The 20706-nt window shown below is 43.6% G+C and overlaps 1 protein-coding gene across 1 annotated transcript in view; it reads left to right on the top strand.

Moving 5' to 3' along the window:
• Nucleotides 1-20706, top strand: part of LOC144821279 (protein RIC-3-like) — a 233901-nt gene that overhangs the window by 24500 nt on the left and 188695 nt on the right. The window contains exon 2 of the mRNA XM_078678119.1: nucleotides 19165-19334. Within this exon, the coding sequence (XP_078534245.1) occupies nucleotides 19165-19334 (170 nt within the window). The remainder of the gene's footprint in view (nucleotides 1-19164; nucleotides 19335-20706) is intronic.

Here is a 20706-nt window from a genome sequence, read left to right as displayed (position 1 = left end):
CTGCCCTTCTATTTACGTGTACTCGGCACTGCCTGAAGACCTGCACAACCACTAGACGCTGGGGATCTATCCGGAGATAAGGCCCTGAGACACGGAGGCCAGCGGCACGCACACGCGCCGCCTGGAGCTGAACGCTGAGAAAAGACGCTGCAGATCCCGGTGGGCTCTGCACCGGTTGCGGTGAGTGGGGCGCGGCGCACTCTTCACTGGGGACTGTGGAGGCGGCACCGGGGGGGGCCTGGGCTGCGCCCTGCGAGCTGTGGCTGGGTGTTTGAGAGTGAGGGGAGAGTGGTAGAGAGTGCTGGCGTGGGCCTGGAGCCTGGATGACGGTGGTGCAGACAAACTGTTTGGTATAACAACAAACGTCGGTGGCTGAGATCAAATACAGAAAATTGGGGTGCGACAGTGCTGGAGATTCACTGGTACGCCTTTGTGACTGTTGGTGTTATACAAGCTTTATCGTGCTTGAGGGGTGTGGTTAAATTCCCCCTGTTCCTCGTTGCTAGGACATTACTACCTTTTGATTGGGGATCTATATGGGCACTGCTATTCCTTGGCTGGCTTACCGCTCCACTGTATAGACTACATTATAGCTGTGCTTTCAGTGCCTATCTGCCCACACTACAGTCCGCTATGAGCCACTTTATCTTCATCTTGAATGTCCTGGAGAACTTATGCCTGCTCCCTCGGACATACGTGTCCTCTACAGAGAACCCTAAAATGACGGCCGTAACAAACCCTCCTACGTCTCTCCTGTTTTTATCTCTCTCCTCCCCCTACCTGCTTTACTCTTCTCCACTTTCCTGCTACTGACCTTTGCCCCCACCTGTCCTGGCCCTTAGTCCCACCCTGTTTTATCTGTGAACGTTCCCTCGTCAAGTGAGACCTAGCTACTTTGTCTGATGCCCGATGGAGCTACCAGGTTTAGCTATAGGGGAGACAGGTCGGGGATTCCCTCCTTGGACGTCACCTACCCAGTCAGTGTTTAGACAGACTTCCTTTTGTATCTCCTGTCGTCTCTTCCCGCATCCTCTCTCTACTTATGTCTCTCCTCTCTCAATGTATTGAGACTGAACTATTTTGTTTGATGCCCGATGGAGCTACATGGTTTAGCTATAGGGGAGATAGGCCGTGGATTCCCTCCTTGGTCGTCACCTACCCAGTCGGCCTTTACACAGACTTCGTTTCGTCTCTCCTTATTGTCTCTTCCCTTATCCTCACTTTCTCACCTCCCCTACCCCCCACTACTTTTCTCTCTCCTTTCTCTCCTAATGTTTTGCCGATTGTTTGATGCAATGTGTAATTGTTGATCTTTTCCTGTTATATTGTTGAACCACATTGTTCCACTTCCTTTTGTCTCTTCTGTCATCTCCTCCCGCATCCTCCCTCTATTTATGTCTCTCCTTCTCTCCTCTCTCAATGTGTTGAGACTGAACTATTTTGTCTGATGCCCGATGGAGCTACCTGGTTTAGCTATAGGGGAGATGGGCCGTGGATTCCCTCCTTGGTCGTCACCTACCCAGTCGGTCTTTAGACAAACTTCTTTTCGTCTCTACTTATAGTCTCATTCCCATATCCTCCCTTTCTCACCTCATCTTCTTCTCTCTCTTGCCTTTCCGAGTACCCTCACTGTTGCGATGAGACCTGCCTAGATGTTGTGCAATACCTAATGTCAATTCGTTGCTCCCTCCCCCACCACATGTAGGAGTTTAACATCTGAGATGCCCAGTTCCCTCTGCAAGTTGTTCATCTCTCTCTACCTGGTATTCTCCTCAATGTCTTCATTGTGTTGCGCAGTTGTTGCTCAGTCCGTCCTCGGTGCCCATCTCTGGGCCCTTGTAACGCTGGAGGGCCCGCCACACAAATCGGAGCGTCCTGTGCAAGCGTTCCTTATTACTTAATGGGAGAACCGACATTATACCGCGTGAGCCTGCACCTTTCATTCTCCCCAAGCCCTTATATGTAAAGTGACCAGATTTTGAGAGGCAAAAACTGGGACAGGCCAGACCTAAAGGAAGGACTAAAGCATTTAGTCTTACTTCTATATCTGGCCTGTCCCGTTTTTTTGCATAGCCTTGTAAATGTGTGTGTGTGTGTATTTTATATATATATATATATATATATATATATATATATATATAGTGACCAAGGGCACAGTCCGTGTCCGACACACGTCTTATGACTTGCACTTTATGGTTTAATAAATAAGCTTTTTCAAATCGGCAACCAGCTGATGTCATGTCCGTGATCCTGCTGTGTGCGCGACTGCACTTGGATATTGCCAGTGTATGTGTGTGTGTGTGTATATATATATTTATCAATCGCCTCTTGCTCACTCCGTTGAAGGAAGACGATGCAAACCCAGGATTCGGTGCTATGTTATTTTATGCCCTACACCTCCGCCTTTACGCGTTTCAGCCCTCAGGGGCCTTGATCACATGGGGTGTGTGTGTGTGTGTGTGTGTGTGTGTGTGTCTTTGGGCATCCCGTTTCGCCAACACCTCCATCCCGTTTCGCCAACACCTCACACAACAGCACTATCTAAGAAAGAGAACGTCCAATTTGAGGTTTTCTTCTTCATTTTCCTTTTTTCATTATTCCGTGTACAAGGCAAGCTATCGCACAACATTTTGCTCCTTACTTTGTTTAGACAGACGCGTTTCGGCGAATGCCTTCTACTGGATATAGAAATACATCTATCCCTCTATCTCCAACCAAATCATCGCACACAGTTGATCTTCAAACTGCAGTAAAGGAACGTACCACTTGTCGATTGAAGTGTTAAAGTGCTTTAGTCTGGTTCCATTAATTTCCCAAATTGTCAGGCTACTGCCATACGTCCATGACGCGTTTCGACCGTTTGACCACGATCTTGATCACATGACAGCCCTGCATCCCACTGTGTCTTTTAAAACAATCCCATGCATCCACGTGAGAGCTCATGAATTAGCAATAGAAAAAACACTGTAGAAAAAAGACTATCCCATCTAGGATTCATGTAATAGATTAAAGAAAACATTTCATCAGAAATCAACAGCATCAAATTTAAATAAGTAGTGTAGATGGATTCATTTTTTATATGTAGTTTCATTTTTTATGTATATAAAAACCCTCTAGTTGATTAGGCAGAACCCATTCTTATTCTTTAATGGTATGCTGCCCCTTGGAACAGCTGACTGTGAACACCGTCATGATGCTAAACATTATTGTATGTTTTATTACACACAGTGCCACCGGTATGATCACAGTTCGAATAAAAGAGTTTTATACCAAGCTTACTTGAATTTCATAGTTTCTTTAATGATCACTTTTATGCCGTTTCGCCTGATGTCACTATCGTCATAATCCATTTGTACTTTCTTCCCCCCTTTTTAAAGTGCTATGTATCCATAATGCATATTCCCTATAAAGTGCAAAAGTGATATGTACTTTTTAAAGTGCAACTAATTATTACTTAACTATACATATATTTACATGAAGTCTCATATTGGTAACATTTCAACAATGTACACGATTAATCGGGTCGTATCCAGCACTTACCAATGAATTACTATTTTATATATACACACAGTTGCGAGCTGTGTGCTTATGTATGTATGTATAGATGTATGTGTGTGTGTATATATATATATATATATATATATATATATATATATATATTCAGCACCAAACAATCCTTTAAATCTCAAGGAAAAACGCAGAGCCCCAGTTTTCTTGAAGCAATGCTTTATTCACAAAGCGATGGCAAACAATGCCTGACGCGTTTCGGAACCCTGGATGTCAACAGTCTATACACGTGCATACCGCACAAGTTAGGTTTGGAAGCCTGTAGGCACTACCTAAAAGACAGACCAATTTGTTTTCTTTTACACACTGAGATGTTATTAAATATGATTTCTTGGTGCTTGAAAAATAACTTTTTCATCTTTGATCACACGATATATTGTCAGGCACGGGGGACTGCGATGGGAACCTGCTTCGCCCCCAGTTACGCAGGTTTATACCTGGGCTGGTGGGAGGAGCAGGTGGTCAAAAACATCAGTGGCTTTACCCAACATGTGGTCCTCTGGGCAAGATATATCGATGACATCTTTTGCATCTGGAGGGGTGACTGTTCTGAAGCAGCAGTGTTTGTGGATAGTCTAAATGACAACAACTTAAACCTTACCTTTACATGCACTATGGACGCAAAGTGTATAGAAATTTTGGACGTAATTGTTAAGACTAAAGAAAACCACTAGGAAAGCGAACTTTTCCGTAAAACTACTGTTGGGAATAGCATTTTATGTGCTACCAGCTGCCACCCCCCTAAATTGATTAATAGCATACCTTATGGCGAACTATTAAGAGCCAGACGCAACTGTAGTTCGGATGCTAGTTTCGCAGAAGTCAGTACCATGCAGACCAGATTCAAAGAACGAGCCTATAGAGAGTCATAAAAAAAGCCCATGAGAAAGTTAAGAAAATTAAAAGGAGGGACCTCCTGGTCGAGAAAGAGATAGTGGAAGAGACAGATCCTATAACATTTATCACCACCTACAGTAACCAGGCTAAGGAGGTTAAGAAATGTCTTAATACATTTTGGCATGTTTTGGGTACCGACGAGATATTGAAAAAACATGTTCAAAGTTATCCAAGCGTCCCTTTTAGACGCTGTCCGGCCCTTAAAGACATGCTATGCAAAAGTAGTTTACCTACAGAGCTTAAAAGTAAATCCACTATTCAGGGATTCTTAAGTTGTTCCGCCTGTAAGGCCTGTAGGAACAGTCCAAACTGCAAACAGATCAGATTGTCACCCAACAAAAAACCATTTACTATTACTAAACATCTTAATTGTAAATCTGATTTTTGTATATATGCTTTGATCTGTCCTTGCCAATTGATTTACATTGGAAGTACCATGAACCCAGTCAAGCTACGCATCTTGGATCATACGCGGGCAATCACTAACGAGGATAAACGGTATCCAATTGCCCGCCATTTTAAAGAGTATCATAAAAAAGATGCCAGTCTTTTGAGATATTGTGCTCTGGAAAGAATTCCTGCTTCTGAACGAGGTGGCAACAGATTACAAGATTTGCGTAGACTTGAGTCTCGAATGATAATCAAATACGAGACTATGCAGCCAGGTGGGATTAATAAGGATGAGGAATTATCAGTCCATCTCGGCTGAGATGGACAATTTTTCTTCTCCTAGTGCATGATTGTCGGGATTTAATAATTTCCAAATAATGAATATCGTAGTGTTGCCCCAAATAGTATGTTGTTTTTAAATTTGTATATGATGCCTTTTATTGATATGAACATTTAATTTCTCTATAGGAGACGGAGTCTTTGCCCTGGTATGAAGACACCATGCATTATGCCTTTGTAGTATGAAGGAAACCACGTAATCGTTGCCCACTTGGGCAGAATTGCTGCATCTGTTTTCTTTGAACTGAAAGCCCACTTGGGCGGAATTGCATCAGGCACTAGTTGACTGCTGGTTATATAACCACAATAAATTAATATGCTACAATTTATTTGACCTAATTGAAAACTTGCATTGCAGCATCAAAATGGACTTCAAAAACTTTTTGAATCATGCAATCAGATTACAATATGAATTAATTTAACCTACTACAAAATGGCGTTTCTGCTGGCTTAAGTTTAAGGGCAACTACGTAGTCCTTTGTTTGTTTTGTTTTTTGATTTGTGCACTATATCATGTGATAATCACTTACAACTACTGACCCGTGACCAAGGGACCGGAGGGTTCCGAAACGCATCGGGGATTGTTTGCCATCGCTTTGTGAATAAAGCATTGCTTCAAGAAAACTGGGGCTCAGCGTTTTTCCTTGAGATTTAAAGGATTGTTTGGTGCTGAATTACAAAGGTTGGCGACCTTGCCGGCAGCCCGCCGCCATTAAGAGGCAGAGGAATATCGCTAAATTGGTTTGAAATATATATATATATATATATAATATATATATACACACACACACACACACGTCTCGTAACTGTGTGTGTATATATCTATTTATCAGAACCTCCTACCCACCTTGTCACCCCTCTGTTGCATGTATGCTGCTTTCTGCCTCCTGTTCAGCCTGACAAAAACGGATACATCACTTAAAATATTTCGGTCTTCAGAGCTGCCTGTGAATGGAGCATAAAACTTTCAGTTGAGCTTTCCAGAATGACCTCACCTTTGTCCCAAAAACCGGGAAGTTTACCTAAAATTAAGAATAATGTTGGGACACGGGAACAGTCTTCTGAAAACAGGACTGTCCGGGGAAATTCGGGACGTTTGGTCACCCTACTTATATATGACCTGTATGCTCTGGACTCCTATCTTCCGATCTGCTTAATAGTTGTCTCCCCCGAGGCCCAGGGCTGCAGCCATGATTGCTGCGCCTATTCTGAAAGAGTGGTCCCAAGACGCGTGGGTGCCAGTCCAGCTTGTTCCAGGGCTTGCGCACAACTTGTGTGAATTAGTACCTGGTTTATAACGAGTGGTGCTCCCCGTATTTCTTCGTGAGGCATACAGGGAAGCTGTCTGAAGTGGATAGGCATCGCAAGGTGATAGCCGCCTTGGAAACTCCAGCGCGCAGGACTGCTGACATTGCGCGTTCTGTTTGGAGGCGAACAAATCTAACCAAGGTTCTCCCAACTGCTGAAATAGACCTTGCGCCACCTCTGACTGGAGACGCCGTTCGTGATCCTGAAGGCATCGATGGCTGAGATAGTCCGCCCTGCCTTGCTTGTTTCAGTACCACATGGCGCTGTTGTTGTGTGTGAACACCTGCACTAACTTCCCCTTGACAGAGGGAAGAAATGCTTTCAATGCCAACTTAATCGCTCAGAGCTCCAACAAGTTTATGTGGAGCCCCGTCTCAGCCAGAGACCGGTGACCCCTGATCTCTGCCTCTCCCATGTGGCTGCCCCATCCCAGAAGTGATGCATCCGTTACAACAGTGAAATCTGGTTGGGGAAGGGAGGGAGTTCTGCTGTTGAACCAATCGCGGTTCTTTAACCACCACTGCAGATCCTTCGCATTTCCTTCCGAGATCTGAACGTCAGTGAGATTTCCCCAATGCTGTGCCCAATGGAACTTCAAGTCCCACAACAGAGCCCGCATACAACACCTGGCATGTCTTACGAACAGGAGGCAGGAGGCCATGAGACCCAACAGCCTCCGATTCAACCTCACCAAAATCCAGGATAGAGGCGAAAATATCAGAATCATAACCTGAAAATACTGGACTTGCTGCTCAGGAGGATAAGCCTGCACTGTTCCAGAACAGCTCCGATTAAAAGGAGTGTCTCAGAAGGAGTCAGGTGTGACTTAGGCACATTTATAGAGAACCCCAGCAAATGCAGGAGGTCCGCTGTAGGCTGAAGGTGGGAGATGACTGCCTTTTTCCAATTTTAAAAGACAAAGGTTTTTTGCAGGTTAGGCCGGCTTTAACATATCTGCAGATGCTGAATAGCCCTTGGGAAATTTTTAATATCCAAAACAAAAAAGTGTGGGGGGTCAAGGGGATATCTTTAACGACCTATCTGCTCGAACCCCTGCTCTCAATATATAAAATACACAAAGAGCAGACTAGGTCATGAAGATGGTGTGTGGCCATACCGGAGACCGCGAAACAATTAGGTGTGTGTGTGAACAAATGTTGTGTGTCACAAACTAGAACACTGGCTAGAAAAAGTCACATCAGACCACCCTCATGGTGGCATGTCATCATATGGGGAGTGGTGGTCACTCTTGACCCGACCATATAGTGTCGGGAATTCAAGCCAAAACTTTAGCTATGATACTCAAAAAATAGTGATGATAAGAAATGAAAATGATAATAATAATCATCATAAACATAAAGTGCAGTGCTTGAGTGATTGTGATGGTTAAAATTGACTACCAAGGCTAAGGGGACTATGTAGCTGAAGACTGGGTGCCAAGAATAAAAAAACTTCGCTGAGTAGTTATAAGTTTGAACTACTTAAAAGCGCTGTGTGGAGTGGTCGACATGTTTCAGCCATTTCAGGGGGAATTTCCCCGGCTTTCTTCAGGACCTATAATGTTTGATGCTACTGCAGCTAACAGAAAAAAGTGAAATAACAAAAAGTGTACATATCTACCAGGAACCTGACAATCCAATGTTCACTGGAGAAAAGGATATGAATTCTTCCTGTCAAAAGACACAAAGACAAATAATAATAATGACTCAACACTCTAAGGTTACACACACACACCTGCATGAATATACAGTCGCCGTGCATATAAACACACCTGCGTGAATAATTTACATTCCGCACAACACACAAAACATATTAGTTTAATCACCTAGAGGCATTTCCTCACAGTGATACTCACCCAGCTTTGTGTGGGTGAAGACCTCACCTCACCCGGCAACCGCTCGGGAGGAAGAGGCCCCGCTCTACAGTGTAGAAAAGGGACATAGTTAGCACACAAACTATACTGTGCCCGGCCAAATAGCTCTACACATAAACCCAACAAACGTGTGATAGACACCTATCTGTCCGACCAAAAAACTGTACATACAGAGACATATCACCTGTGCTCAAAAGTAGTATGAACCCTACTAAGCATCTCTGACTACCTATCTTAGATATCATAAGACAGGGGAACACTCATTCCAGCAGCAAGATTAAGGTGTCTGTGGCGTTTTACCAACAGATTGCTGTGTTGTAAAAGTATGGAGGAAAGACTCCAATCAAAAACCTAAATAGGACTCCAAATACAAATGTTTATATTAGAACGGCTGTTTTTGGCTCCCTTCTACCAAAGAATCATTTCATGTCAATAGCATGTGGATAAGGTCTCAGTGATACCGGACCTGTCTAAGCTACCTCGATATCAAATGGACGCTGCAAACACGTATCCCGGCTCACCTGTCCGTCGGTACCCCTCATTGTATCCAAGCGGAAGGGGAGGTGTAGAAAGTACCACCCTCCTTCTATTTGTAGCCGCCGAAAAAGTAATTAACCCGCCACATAGGCTCCAAGTCGAGCCTAATCGGCTGCCAAAACAATCACGTGGGTCAAAAGCAATTTAGCAAAAATGCCCGCGAGAAGTTGAAAAATGATGTTGTTTGTCCGTGTCCGTGCACCCCAATGTGGGCACGGTGTGGCGCATGCGCAACGCGAGAGTCACTGCTAACTCGCGCATGCGCGGTATCAAGAAGGGCCGCGATGCAGTCAGCATGTATATAGAAAAAACCAACGCCACCGCCATGGATGTACCTCTATGGACTGGTTCCCAAAGGAGAATTTTTGTTGGTAATAAAGATAAGACAAACTAGTATACAAAGAAAAAGGAAAATTTCAGTTAATCCAAGACATATCTATTGACCAAATGGTTGTTATTCTTCTGATATCCACCTTTGCTTGGCAACATATGGCCAGAATTCATAAAACTGGGCAAAATGCTGACAAGAGAATATTTTGTTGGCAGCAATATTTTTTGACAAACAAATTTTGAGGGAATAGGCCGGGATTATGCCTACGGTAACATGAATAGTTAATTGAAGATGGCGTGCGCCCAAAAAAATTTGATCAATGGGGGAGCGTGACTGTGCCTTACAGAATGGACAATGACTAATCGTAAGAAACTAGCCATCAAAAATTCAAAACAAGGGTCCTCCAGTGTTGGAATGGGTTGGATGTAATGGATACCCATGGATACCCCCATGATGACAGCACCTTAGGATCGTGCTGTGAGTAAACAGGCTATGGTTTTCCATTTTTTTAATTTAGTCCCTTCCCACTATCCCTTCTATGAAGGGTTTTATCTCGGGACTTCTTTTTTGTGAGATGGGTATGTTATGCACCGGGGAGTCAGGAACGGACTACCTCTTACAAAGCATGTTTTTTGCCACGTGCACCAAAAACAGGTCTCTGTTGGCTGATAATGTTGTTTAGATGAATTATCTTAAACTAATGGGATTACGAATTCGGAGATGTGATGTTCGTATAATGGGGAATGAACTTAATAGTTGTAACCCCTATTTACCACATTTTTGTTGTCAATGTACCACGCCCCCAAGGAGTGAACCTTGGTACAGGAATAGAATGTTTGTTGGACACATGTAAAAAAACACGAGAGTACTGGTTCGTGTGACCAGTTAAGGGATATTTATGAATACGAATTCGTTCATTAATACGGTGTTTTATTATTCCACAGATTTTGGCCCCTGAAAAATTAGGATAGCCGACGGAAAATTCCGGTATTTTAAATATATTTTCTTTTCACACATTATATCCACCTTGGATGGACGCGCCTTAGCGAGCGTGGACCACCGGGGATATTCACTTTTTTGGTCCTGAAGAAAGCTGCATTAATAATTTTGGACAGCTGAAACCTGTCGACCGAGATTCTAAAGGATACAAGTGGTTAATAATATTACCCTTATCAGTATCCAACACATTGTTTTTAACAATATTAGCTGACCACTGAATAAAATTGGTTCTGGTACAGCTGATATTTTTTAACTTCACTAATCACTTTCACATAACACAAAATTAAACAAAAATAAAAAAATTCCACAACAACCAGCTCCGCTGTAATTCAGGCGTTGAAGCACACTGGAGGGACATTCTGTTCCTCCAGTGGGAACCCTATGATGAAGCATGTCGCCACTAGGGTGAGTGAGGGTTCTTCTTAAAAATAAGTTTCTTTTCTCTCTTTGCATGTTGTCCACTCATTTCTTTGTTTTTCTCGCAGTCTCTTGGATTCCCTATCCGGAGGTGTGGAAGGGAATGTGGCCTGGGTAGTAGAGGCCTGCACCACCAAATTTTCTGAGGTGGGGTGTTGGCTGAGGAACTTTAGGTCACCTGGAGCTGGGCGATGGCGGCGTGCGATTGTCCTATTCACAGGAGCCCCTGTGCTAAGCTTGGACCATGTTCCTAGAAGGACGTCCGTAAGTGCCTCATTAAAGTGCAATAGTGGTTCAGAGGTGGAAGCCCCAGGTTGAAGCTCTTTGGTCAGGAGATTAGTCTTGACCTGCTCTGAGGGCAGCTTCAGTCCAAGGACCTCAGCTGCCCTCTTAACCACCATGGCATAGGACGCCCCCTCCTCCGTAGCCATTGTATGTGGAGAGAGCATGCCAGTGTGTGGGGAAGGCTGACTCATGCATTGGAACCTCCTTGTATTCTTCAATACCCCGTGGCGGTTCAGGCCTCATTTCATAAACTACGTTTCCGTTCACCAACAGCAGCCTAACTCTTGCCGGACGGGTGCAATGTAATGTTTTTACGAAGAAATGTCAGAATCGCTATTGAGCAGTTTTAATGAATCGCACAATAACATGGCGGTTGATAAACATGGTATTTGCTGCAAATCTCATTAAAGAAATAATGAGCTCACTTTGAGCGCGTCTTCGTTGAGGGCAACCTTTTTAGTTTTGGTATTGAACGGCTAGTCCAGCCGCGAAGAAGCGCCACCGTGGGAAGCAGCGCATCCTTGATGGCTTGGAAAACATTAGTCATTGCTGGAACAGAGAGACTTCTTATTGAGACATTTGCGCTGCAATTCCAGTCACGACATTTGGACCAAATCCACTGGGATTATTATTGAAATACAAGAATGGGCAACGGCAAACCCACATGGGTATACAAGATTTTGCAGGACTAAGTGGACCAGAATACTTACTAGTCACATGACACCCACTTGGGGCGGAACTTTCACTTATGGTTTAAAAGAGGTGGGACTGCAACATTGCAGTATGCTTGGCAACCTTTTGTTTAGAGATATATATATACACCCCCCCACCCCCATTTACCCTGCCTCACCACTCTCTAGTGCTGTCAACTGTCACTAGTTGAAAAGGTAGTGCACACAGATTCGGAACTGCAGGACCCTCCAGCCTTTGGTGCATTCGCCTCAACAATCTAAGAAGGTGACTACCTTAACCTCTCGATACTTCAAAAAGTGAAAGTGCAGCATATAGTAAAATTGTAAGGCAGATTTGAATACAGTGCCTTTAGTCCTTAAGGGAAGGTGCCAGGTTTTTTCATGCTGGCAGGAACTTGCAGAGTATGGCAACGGACGGCGACAGGTATTTCTTTTTTAAAATAATGGAATCAGGAAAAGTGGTATGGAGGGCGGGAGAATGCAGATTTTTTTCATATACTTGGGCATTGGGAGAGGGACCGTGGAGCAGGATACAAAGAACTGCTAGGGTAAAGTCATCTGGAGAAATCAAGTTTGTGTTGTTCATAGTTTCTGCATTACTTTTTTACGTCCATGCAGATAGTTTTAGGTGACTTCACAGACAACTTAGCTACACTCTCATTGCCCATCTGCTGTCACTGGAAAGCAACAGAATGCTATACAGGGTCTTTTAGACCAAGATACCATTAAAAAAAACGAATTGGACAAGGGTAGCTAGGTTAAAGGAGGCAAAGTGGACTGTTATTGCATTGGCATGTGGACTTCTTTAAAAAGGAATGTCTTTAACAATTTCCTTAACATGAAGCTTTGGGGCAGTCTTCATAGATACTGCAGTTTTTCTCAAGATCCTGAGACGATAGATGAAGTAGACCTCTTGTATGTTTCACACTTCTTCATCTCCATTCTGGCGGTGTCCTGGCTTTGAGTGTGCCAAGAGCCACCAGAAATGGTGAGCTTGTCAAACAGATACGCGGGGAGGCATTCTGTTTTTTTTCATATGATGAAGGTGATTTCGAAGATGGTGCAAGCCAGCAAGAGGAGCCAGTGGAATTAGATCAGGTTGATAATTATGTGGCCTTTTATCCTTCTGGCCCTTGATTTGCTGCAGAATATAGGATTCCCTTAAGGGGAGGGGGGGGCCAAGATGAAGCCCAGAAGGCGTTGGGGCAAGGTGTTGCAATCTTCATTGATGCAAGAGTATAAGGGCTTGGACAGTTTTGAAGTTGCTTTATTGGAGGAAGTTTCATTTGTTAATGTTCCAGGTGTCTGGTTTTTTTGTTGTTGTTTTTTTTGTAAATGTATTTCTTGCTGGAAAGTTCTGTGTTCAGGGTTTATTTGAGTGATATGGTGTTTAGGGGGATCAAATCTGTTCAGGTTCCTGTCATTAAGCTGTATTTCGATTAGTTCTGCTTTCATGGTTACCCCCACTTTTTCCCTGGTGTCAGTGTGTTTTGACTGTAGTTTGCTGGGATCCTGCTAATCAGGACCCCAGCATCTGTTCTCTCTCTCTCTCGATCTCTTGCACCTCCACAATTGGCTACTGGTTTGCCCTTCTAAGTCCCTAGTACCTGGTTCTGAGGTACCCAGGGCATAGGTGCACCAGGGGTCTCCTATGGGTTGCAGCACGCATTGTGTCACCCATGGTAGTCCACTTCAACTCTGACTACAGGCCTGCCATTGCAGCCTACTTTCAGGGCAGTGGGACGAATTGGTAAAGCAGGCAGACTAATGGGTTCGTACCAGGGTGAAACAAGTCTCGTGGTGACCAGAGGAGGCAAGATTCTCTTAAGGCCCAAAAGAAAGGTGGGGAGAAATCTAAAGAAAAGTCTTCTTCAGTTCCCCAGAAATCTTCCTCTAGGCGTGGGTTCCAATCCTCTTCATCCTCTAACAGAAAACACTAGGAATGTATGATGGAATTCGGCTGGCGTCTTCACGCCTGCCTTAGGAACTCCACCATTTCAACAAATGCGACTTTAGCACGCATTTAATCTGCACACACGTTGTTTTAACAACTTGCCTTAGGAGGTCGCTGGATATTGGAATAGTTTAATTTACGATTCCAACTCCAGTGTGCGCAACAGTAGGGAAGGAGTTGGACTTTAATTCCAAGACCACTCCTCCATTGTGCCCCCCTAAAGCAAGTCATTGTAACGACTTGCATTCAGAATGATTATATGCTAAAGAGGCATTTGTTCTGTTGCCGGCGCTGTGAAGGCACAGCGTGATTCCTGCTTTGTCCTAAAGGATGTTTTCTGTCACTAGTGCTCAGGCCAAGAATGTAGGCACTGAGAGAGCATTGGATCCTGAAAAAATGGACCAGCTAGCTCCCAAGAGAAGGAGTAGGAAGGGTAAAGATGTATCCTCCTCTCAGACTCCCAGTAAGAATCAGTCTCCTGAGGTAGATGATTTAAGTACCTGTGAAGGAACTGTCCCAGAGGAGCTTGGTCCTGACACGGCAGAGCTACTGGGGGCCTGGGGACCTTCCAGGGAAGACTTGAGTCTGGAGCAGAAGGTCTGCCCCCTATCTTGAACAACTCCGACAGCAAGCTGCTGCTGTGTGTGTTTGTGTAATAAATAGACTTATTTTTATTAACACTGTGTTGTGCTGTTTCATCTAATCTACACCGTCAATTAAATGTGGTAAAATTATATAGTTTACACTCCTTCAAGCTAGGCCTGCAGGTTGCTTTCCACAGCTACCACTTTGAGTGCTTTCTTTGGTTCTCAAAGACCACTAAAATCACCATATGGGTTACCTGGATTAGTGCAAGTTGCATCCCTCCTGTGAATGTGCACCATATACCAAGCCAGCATCTTAAAATTACATTGATGTAGCCTTACTACCCCTGATGAGACACTGAAGTGTTCTGTCAAGTAGCACACTCCTCTAGAACACAAAGTTAATGGTTAGTTTAATGTTTTTTAGTTGGTGAATTTAATTGTGTTCTCAGAAGAAACCTTTCTAAGCTTTAACCCAGATTGTTTAGAGTGGGATCAGAGGGAGTTGAATGATTGCTTGGGGTAGTGGGACTGAGTTTTTGCCAATGAATGGCGGGGGGACTAAACAGGATAGAAGATTAGAATGTTTCTGAATTACATGCAAGGGATAACCAGTTAGTGAGAATGGAGAGGTTGTGTGCTATGGGTTGGGACCTAGGTAATTCACACGAGTGCACATAGAATAGTACTTCAAAGGATATGCAGTTTTGTTCAGGAATCCTATACAAACATGCAGTTTGAATAAGAGATGGATAAGCTGAGCAGGGCATGCATAGGATGGTAGGTAGTCAATGGTCCTAAATCAATGTCATTTATGTGTATGGATTATGCGGTATAGTGGAAGGAAGGCTGTCTGAGTTCATACCACATTGAACAGCTGATAGAGCAAATTCAATTATACAGACACTGGGTGAGAGAAAGACCTGTTGGCAGTTAAGATTGATTGAGCTCTTGCATAAGATCTTGCTAGAGCTTCTGTTTGTGGATAGAGCAGGCTTTATTCTTAAAAGGAGGGACGGTGGCTTAGTAGGTCCAGCATACAGGCCTCTAGTAATATTGGTTAAAACCGAGGTATGCTGTTCTAGGATGGCAGGGAGAGGAAGGGGAAGAGGGAGAGAAGAAGCTGGATGTTCCAGGTGTAGAACGTGGACTGGGAGTGGGATAGCTCCAATAAGGAGCAAGGGCCCTCACTCATTCCAGGGGGTGTCATGCTTCATCATAGGGCATCTCCTCATTGGGCCGGCGCTGCAATGCCCAACGGGTCTGCAGGGGGACTCTTTGCCGGAGGTCTTCTCTGGTTGCCGACATGAAGCCAAAAGGAGGGGCAGGGCATGTGTTTGGTGAGTAAAAGTGGGAGTGAAAAAGGTGCGCCTATAAAAATAGCTAGGGGAATTTCAAAAACAAATGTATTCGCTGGATAGCGATGCTATGGTTAAAAACAGCTGACTGTAAAAGTCGTGGCTGGCGAGGAATATTATACCTGCTGCGGCTCAAACTGGTCGACATGTTTCATGTTCGAGACATCCATTAGGATCTATGGCATTTCATCAGGCCCGGGGGATCCTCATCTACTCTAATGGGGACAATCAAAAGGTAGACTAAGAGATTCCGCCCCCTATGATCTTGACCTCGTATTGTAATCCAAGGTGTTAGTGAAAGTGTGTGTTAAAAAAAAAAAGAAATCTACCTTCTGGCGTACACCTGAGGGATAAAGACAGGTAAAAATACAGTGGTAATAATCACAATCACATCATGTTGAAGGAGGTGTAAATCCCAAGACATGGCATGTTAGCCAAGACTTGAGCTTAAAAACATGGGTGAAGCTCCAAACTTGTGGTGAATATTCAAAGACACATTCAATAATAGATCATGCGTTGTATGTGGCGGAACCACACTTTAGTGAAGCCTGCCGTAGTGGTATATATCGGCTATTAAAGGCGTGCTCCAGTGTTAAAGGGTCGAGCTGAAGGTGAGGACCTTTAACAAGGGAGCTTGACTTCAATGGCCGGTATAGCCCTAGAGGGCAGAATGTTCTAAATTTTAAAACAAAGGCCTCACAGAGCCCAAGGGGGATGAAATCCCTTCGGGCTCAATGAGGCCTTTGTTCACAGCAACAGCTGTAACAAAGGCAGACATTCGAATGTTGATGCTCCGTGCTTTAGCCATTAGAAGCCCGGAGCACTCCATTGTCTTCAATGGAGCTCCCAACATTACAATTTTGTAATATAGCCGTACAGCCCGCCATTGTGGGCTATACCGGCCATTAAAGTCCGACTCCAGCTTTCGGTGAGGGCCTTTATCAAGGAAAATGGCTCATATTTGAAATACCAGATTCAAACTGTCTGATAGCTAATATTCTTTCTCAACTGCATGCATATTTTCCGGCCCAGCCTGGGTCTTGCCCGAGATGTAAGGCAGACAATGCAGATTTTAAACATATGCTGTGGGACTGCCTGGTCCTTGATAGTTTTTGGGAGGAGGTGACCGCTTTGTTGTCGGACCTTACCGACAGGGACCTAGACCCATCCATAGCTCACTGTATCCTACATTGGTTTCTTCATACTTCAAAGAACAAAATCACTAATAAATGTATAGATTTGGGCTTCCTGCTAGCCAAGAGAACCATCATCACTCATTGGAAAGAGCAGTGGGACCCTAGTGCCGTTAAGTGGAGAGCGGACCAACTGTAATGGGCTGAATGCGAGGGAGTGATTAGGTTACAAATTGCGACCCGCACGGGAAGTGAAAAGGGCGAGAGCCTGGGAAATGCTAGTCGTAGCGCTGAAGTCCCCTGAAAGTGTTGAGGAAGATGCACCTGTGAATGACCCGGTGGCAGCTATACGTTAGTGCATGGTCCGCTTGGCGCCCACCCTGTTTTGACGCCTCAAGATGTGTAGTGGCACCTGTCATATATATACCGGTTTCTACTTAACGGCCTCTCATTCCAATGAATCGCCCTATTGCGAATATAGCTCTCCTGATCTTGTGTATTCAGCACTTAAGTGGCACGCCTAGGGGAGTGAGGCGGGAAGGGGGGGCGGTAGGGGTTTGGATTTTATACGATTGGACCAGGGCTATCACAAAGAACTCACTCATTGATTTGCCCGGGCAGTGTGTTTGGACAGCTTACAGGGCACTAGTTTGTCTTCATTAACCTGATTTTCTATGTTTTTCTGATTCCTAATTGGGGCCTCTAACTGTACCCCCTTGTTGTATTTTGCTAACCCTCCTGTGTTCTGACCTAGATCAAGTACAAAATAATACAAATTGTTTAAAAAAAAAAAGCGAATATTCTTTCTCTAGAAAGCAAATCCAAAATGGTACCCTCCAGGGCTCAGCTCTCAGTCCGACTCTGTTAAATCTGTACATGACACACCACCACCCCCTTTCTGGTCTGATTTTATTCCAATCTATGCTTTGAAAAACGTATCCATTCCCTTACCACCTTTTTGTTTCCATCTCATAGCAGTCATCCGGAAGATTCTTGATTTCCTTCCAGTATCATCAAGGAAAACTGTGGTCCAAGCCCTTATAACATCATGGCTGAAATATTTCAACTTGTTGTGGGTCTAACTCCCTACCTTGTGCATAAAGTGTGGTTGGTACACAATGCTGCAGCACAGATCATTCTAGGATTAAGAAGGTGTGCATCAATTTCCAGCCATCTAAGACATTTACACTGGTTAACCTTCGTCCAGAGAATTCTCTTCAAAGCGCTCTGCCTCTGTTACAAAATACTGCATAACTTGGCATCAAGCTCCTACCTGGGTAATATGTTCTTCTGGTAATGCACTCACTCACTCACTCACCCAGCCACCCACCCCCTTCACGTTTCCTACAGTCAACATCTCAGTATCTAGTCAAAGTACTGAAATACAAAAAACTAGACTGGGTGGCTGGGCACTGCCTGTTTTCACAGCTAAGGGAGTGGAATGCCATGCCCAACTCCCTGTGATCTCAATCTAATTTCTCTGTTGTCTCAAAGTAGTTAAAAACTCCTATACAATGACTGCTGTACAGTACCTACTTTTATGATGGTCAATATGGCTGGGAAGCTCCTGGACACCTATTTTGGAGATTTTGTGTGTTCTATAAATCTGCTATTCATTCATTCGTTCGTTGATGAGTTTTGATGTTATCAGCGAGTAAAATCCCTAGGGACTTCATGTACGTTTGAAGATGATGGGGGACAAGATGGAACCTGGGTAGACTCTGCATTGGATAGGGATCTTCTAGAATCTGGAAGCGCTCATGTGAACAAACTGGTGTTGGTTGGATATGTAGGATGTGAGCCAATGAAGCCCGTTAAGAGAGCATCCCATTTGAAACTTCAGAGCGTGGGTAAAGGTGGAATGGTCGACAGAATTCAAGCAGCAAAAGCAACCAGCAATATCTAGGAACAGAATTCCTTTTTAATCAAGAACAGGTCATAGCTGACTTATGCTGTAGCATGATCTCATTGCAGATAGATAGTCGTACATGAGTGGTTGGCACTGGTATGATCTTGGAGTTGTGTGTAGACTGAATTTTCAATGATCAGTGGAAAGAGCCCCTTTATTGACAGCTATCCATCAAGAATTTTATTATATTCTACAAAACGCCCACACTGGATCTACAATAAGACCCTTTTGGAGCTGGAAATGCTACAGAGTGGATCTTACGATAAGGTACATAGGAAATTGTACCACCATGGTGATTCTGGTACTCATGTCCATATAATTGTATGATATACTTCCAAATGTAAGTTCATGCCCTAAGTTTCACGTACTTTAATTCAGCAAATTTGAGCATTTCTTCCAGTGAAAGTTCTTATGAGCCCTCCTACTCTCATCATTGCCAAATGGGTCGCTTATAGATTTCCGTTTATTTAGTCCATGTTATGTTTTTTTTAAGAAAAGCTAAATATTTAGATCATCATTTATAGACTTTTATGTTTTCAAAATCTGAAAAGTTTACAACCTACTGTGTGTTCTCACGTTTTGTGTTGACAGCTGTGCCTGGGAAAGGTCAGCCTTATGACCGCATACAGAAGAAGAAGGCGGCAATGGAGCATGAGCTAATGAGCAAGCAGAAAGAAGGAAATGGCAGAAGCCTGACGTTCACACTTATGCCTCTTTATGCCCTTGGTGTTGGCATTTTTGCGGCATACAAATTCATAAAGGTAAAATCTTATTTCAGAATTTTATATTGCGATGGAATTTGTACTGGATATTTGCTATGGTCACTTAAGGAAAGTTTTAATCAACTGGATGAACTGAGACGTCTAAAGAAGTGATTACTCGGTGTATTGCTTTAATGTGCAAAACACCTACTGCTTGGCTTGTTTGATGGTAATGTAAACTACAGATTGTAGCAAGGGCTACGTATTACAATGTTGTAATGTATTTGGCTCAAATAAAGTAGTTTATTTTCTTGTTTTTACTTGACTTAAATTTGGATTGATATCAATAAACTGCAGTTTGGGGTGTCTGGTGCTATGAACCACTTTGTCATTCAATTTAGTTTTGGCTAAAGGGAAGCTGTTTCCTGGCTTTGATTGGTGGAGGATACTATGTTTTCGTACCTTTTTAATATGTGTCTGTTGGAAGTGGCTTTCTTTTGAAAGATTTAACCACCCCCTGTCGTTTTGTGGGCTTTAGAACTCTGTGCACTTTACCCCTTCTAGCCAGTGTAAAGTGCCTGAGCTCCCCCTTTAAATATGGTCAAATAGGCATACTCCTTATTGGTAAGTCTAACTTGCCTAAAAGTCCTCAGTATATGGTACAAAATGTACCTAATTGCCAGGAAGATAAGCGCCACTAGTGGTGTGCACTTCCTATTGTACCAACCACTATAGCTGCAGTAAAAATATAGCTTCCTGCCTGCTGCTGTAGCATGACTGTAACAGGGCAAAACATGCATTGCGATCTGTCAAAATAAACCTCTTTTTGACAGGTAAAAACTTTCCTTTAAAATATGAATAAGCCACCCCTTTGTAGACCATGTAGCCTGGAAGGCAAGGTATTTAAAAGTAGGGCATATAGAAATGTTATGTTAACAAGTCCTTACAGTGACTAGCCTCCAAAAGCTGTTTTCACTTTAGGAGACCTAGCTGTACAAAACCACAGAACAGATTAAAATATGATTATTGTATCTCTGGAATAGGTGATTTTTTTTTTTATAAGATCTGTGCACTCCCGGTATTTAGAAATCGAAACAATTATTATTAGACCTGGCATCATTGGCATGAGTCTCTCCTCCATTTTTTCTGTTTGCCTCCTCTGTTTACGATGTTTTTGCTGGTATATTGCTTTGGGCACTGTGCCACTGCTGATCAGTGCCACAGTGCAAGTGCTCCCTATGTGAAATTGATGTATTGATTGGATTCCATGTTTGGCTTATTTGGTTTACTGTCAGTCCCCAGTAGCGTGCACCAGGAGTGCCAGGGCTTGTAAATACAAATGCTGCTAGTGGGCTTGCAGCACGTGTTGTGCCACCCACAAAAGCAGCCTAGTAAAATGTGTCTAAAGGTCTGCCATTGTTAGACCTACGTG

This window comes from Lissotriton helveticus, chromosome 1_1 (assembly GCF_964261635.1).
Source record: "Lissotriton helveticus chromosome 1_1, aLisHel1.1, whole genome shotgun sequence".
Classification (NCBI taxonomy): domain Eukaryota; kingdom Metazoa; phylum Chordata; class Amphibia; order Caudata; family Salamandridae; genus Lissotriton; species Lissotriton helveticus.
This window is presented reverse-complemented; position numbering and strand designations above follow the sequence as displayed.